General features: G+C 37.1%; 1 protein-coding gene across 2 annotated transcripts in view; it reads right to left on the bottom strand.

The window, feature by feature from the left end:
• Nucleotides 1–1578, bottom strand: part of abhd5a (abhydrolase domain containing 5, lysophosphatidic acid acyltransferase a) — an 11008-nt gene extending 9430 nt beyond the window's left edge. For both annotated transcript variants that reach the window (XM_014010864.1, XM_014010865.1), the window contains exons 1-2: nucleotides 1547–1578; nucleotides 436–516 (exon numbers count right to left, since the gene is read on the bottom strand). In XM_014010864.1, coding sequence (XP_013866318.1) covers nucleotides 436–516; nucleotides 1547–1578 — 113 coding nt within the window. The remainder of the gene's footprint in view (nucleotides 1–435; nucleotides 517–1546) is intronic.
• Nucleotides 1579–3089: the final 1511 nt, after the last annotated feature.

Here is a 3089-nt window from a genome sequence, read left to right as displayed (position 1 = left end):
ATATATATATACAGTATACTGTATATATATATTTTTTCTCATTTTTCTTTTTATGTTTTTTTATTGTATATTGTATATAAAAATTTTTGTTTTGTTTTAATGAAATGAATAAAGAATTGAAACTGAAAAGTTTGTGTATATTTACACACACTTTCACGCCACGCTCATACTGTATTTATACACAGAGTTGTGCATAAAGCATTGTGTCGCACATTTTTTATGCATACGCATTATAAGTTTTGCAAAAGTCACATCCTGTACCAGATAGAGTCTAGTTATTATTCTTATTAGATCATACTAATCCCATGTATCTTAGAGAAAGAAAAAAGCACATCAAACAATACTTGAGCCTCAGGAAGTCACTGCTGCTGCATCATGTTAAACATGCAGTGAGGAGGGGTCAGTATATGGTTGACCTTGAAGCAGTGCACTTACCTTATAGAGCTGTCCACGTACCTCCACAGGCATCTGACCAGACTGTGAACACCAGCGACAGATAAAACTCTCTGCACAAACCTGAAGACACAACAAAACAAACAATTTTCTTAAATCCTCTGCTTTCTCTTCAAGCTACAGGAAAATGAAAGTGTTGAATTTATCATTGTATGTGTTCATGATGAAAACTGTTCTCTGTGTTTGACCCGTCACACACACCAGATACACAAGGTGATTTAAACTATTTATTTGATTATTAGTCTGGAACTGATCTAGTTCTTATTTTTTATAATCTTTTGTTGTTACATCAGTGTTTCCACATCAGAACAAAATTAGCTTAATTTACAAGAACATAAATTTATTTAAATTGAATAGTCAAACAGAAATAAATGATTAAAAAGTAGTAGATGCAGCTAAATGACAGAACAAACTGCATTCACCTCGATGCGGTGAGCCCACAAGAAGGGAGCTTAGAGGTATTTTTTTGTTTGTTTGTTTGTTTGTTTTTTATAGCCAGTGCCTTAATCAGACCTCACCTGGGGTCAGGTGCCCCAAACCCACAGGGGCACTCAAACCCCTCCACCATAAGGTGGCAATTCTGCAGAGAGGAAAATTGGAACAGCCTCATAAAAACCCAGCTGCTCAGAAGCAAGCAAAACAGAAATTCTGATTAAAACAATCAGCTTCTGTAAATATTCTGTAAAAATAATTAAATGGAACTAATATTGGTATTGTGACTTAATTCAACACGCAAATGAAATCAGGCTAACTGTATAATAATAATAATAATAATAATAATAATAATAATAATAATAATAATAATAATAATTCTCAGTAGTCTTTGATCTGTTTTTGACTATATTGTAGTGGATACATGTGGGATAATTACTGTATTTAACTGACTCCTCAATGAGATAGTCTGAAAATAACAATCTGTAACTATACGTTTCTACAACACTGTGAAGGAACTGTATGAGTTAGTACAAAAATATTGTAAATAATGTGAAAATCTGAAACGTACGCAAAGTGTTATTTTTTTAAGTCTCACAAACCGTTCAGTTTGTTCTCGTGTTAACTAAAATAATACAATCTGAGTCCACAAAACACTCACCCGCTGTTAGCTGTCAGTGTCTGTTCCGCCATACTGACAACTTTAGTCACGTGACCTGAGGAATACTGACGTACAGCGTCAATGGTGAGAGACGCTCCATTTGTTAATTGCGCACAACTTGGACGAGCGGGCACATTTACAACCGAACGACTGGCGTCCACAAATTTTTTTTCTTTTCTCCGGTGTCACAAAAGAAACACCCCCTGCCACCATCTGTTTACCAATGCGGAAGTAAGTTAGCTTGCTACTTAGGGGAAATTGTGGTAAGTTGACTGTTACTTGTTTGGACATCGTTTCAGCAAATTAGACGTAGTTTGGCAATTTTGTTCAGCTAATAGCTTTAGGGGTAATTTTGCATGTCTAGATAACAATAATACAACTTGGTGCCCAAAATAGCCAKCATACTGTGTTTATTTCTCGAGCTTATTGAGAAATAAAACTGTTCAACAGTGATTATATTTTGTAGGTACATAGGTAAAATAGTGTAATAGACAATGCTTTTGGATTGGCCTTTTTAAGTTTTTCCTTTGCACTTAGCTACTTTAACAGAACATTGCTTTTGACAGATCCAGGTTACAACAAAWGTTGTAGTTCTTGTTTGTTGTTAAGAAACTTGAAAGTGACATGCACCAGTTATTGAGCAGAAATTACAATGAAACCACTGTTTTGTATTTTTAAACCAGTTAATGTACAATAACGAGATATTTTGTTGTTTGTTTGAAACCATTATACCCACTGTCCCTCTTGGTCATTTTAAACTTCTTTGGGTTCTAAACTGTTTTGGGTCCGGACTTGTGGCAGCAGGCTTGGATCAGGTTGACTCCTGTTGGTGATAACCTCCTGAAGGTTTTATCACTATTTGCRCAGTGGTTCATGAGATATTTTACTAACAGGCACATGAAAATACGGGCAAACATATTATCAGCTGTGGTGGGTGAAAATAAATCTTTAAAATAAAATAAAATCACGTACGATCAGTTTTTGTTTTTAGCCTCAARACTCTCTTGAATTTTGGAATAACATGTTGGATGGAAATTTTTATTTATAATGTTTGGTTTTGGTTGTTTGTTTGGTTTTATGCTTTTGTCATAGTTTTATATTATGACATGGCCCTTGACCTACCTGATTAAAAAAAAGGGTTCATCAGTAATCAGAACTTTCTTTCTGTGACAGAATAAATTATTTTTTAGGTCAGAGTTAAACTGATGAACTTGTTTGACCGCAGATAAAAGGTTTAAAGTGGTAACATGAGTAACAGGGCAGGAAACGTGTCCGGTTATGGATCTAGCTGGTCGCGCATGCGCGGAAGGTGTGACAGGCGGCGGCGCTGCGGCTCCGGGACGGGCGGAGTCCCGGTGTTAGGACGGAGTTCAGTCCAGTCTAGGCAGGGCAGAGCTTCAGCCCCTCAGTCTGCCGACCTGAGTCCGTCCACCTAGATCCCGGCTGGGCCCGGGCCCCCTTTGAAGACAGACAGCTGAGGTAGGATCCATTTTACTTCAGGGGGAGAACTTTAGAACCGCTCGCTGTTCCAGCAGTCGTCTGC

Source organism: Austrofundulus limnaeus, unplaced genomic scaffold (assembly GCF_001266775.1).
Source record: "Austrofundulus limnaeus strain Quisiro unplaced genomic scaffold, Austrofundulus_limnaeus-1.0 Scaffold74, whole genome shotgun sequence".
In the NCBI taxonomy this organism is placed as follows: domain Eukaryota; kingdom Metazoa; phylum Chordata; class Actinopteri; order Cyprinodontiformes; family Rivulidae; genus Austrofundulus; species Austrofundulus limnaeus.
The sequence above is the reverse complement of the archived record's forward strand: the minus strand, read 5'-3'. Positions and strand labels throughout refer to the sequence as shown.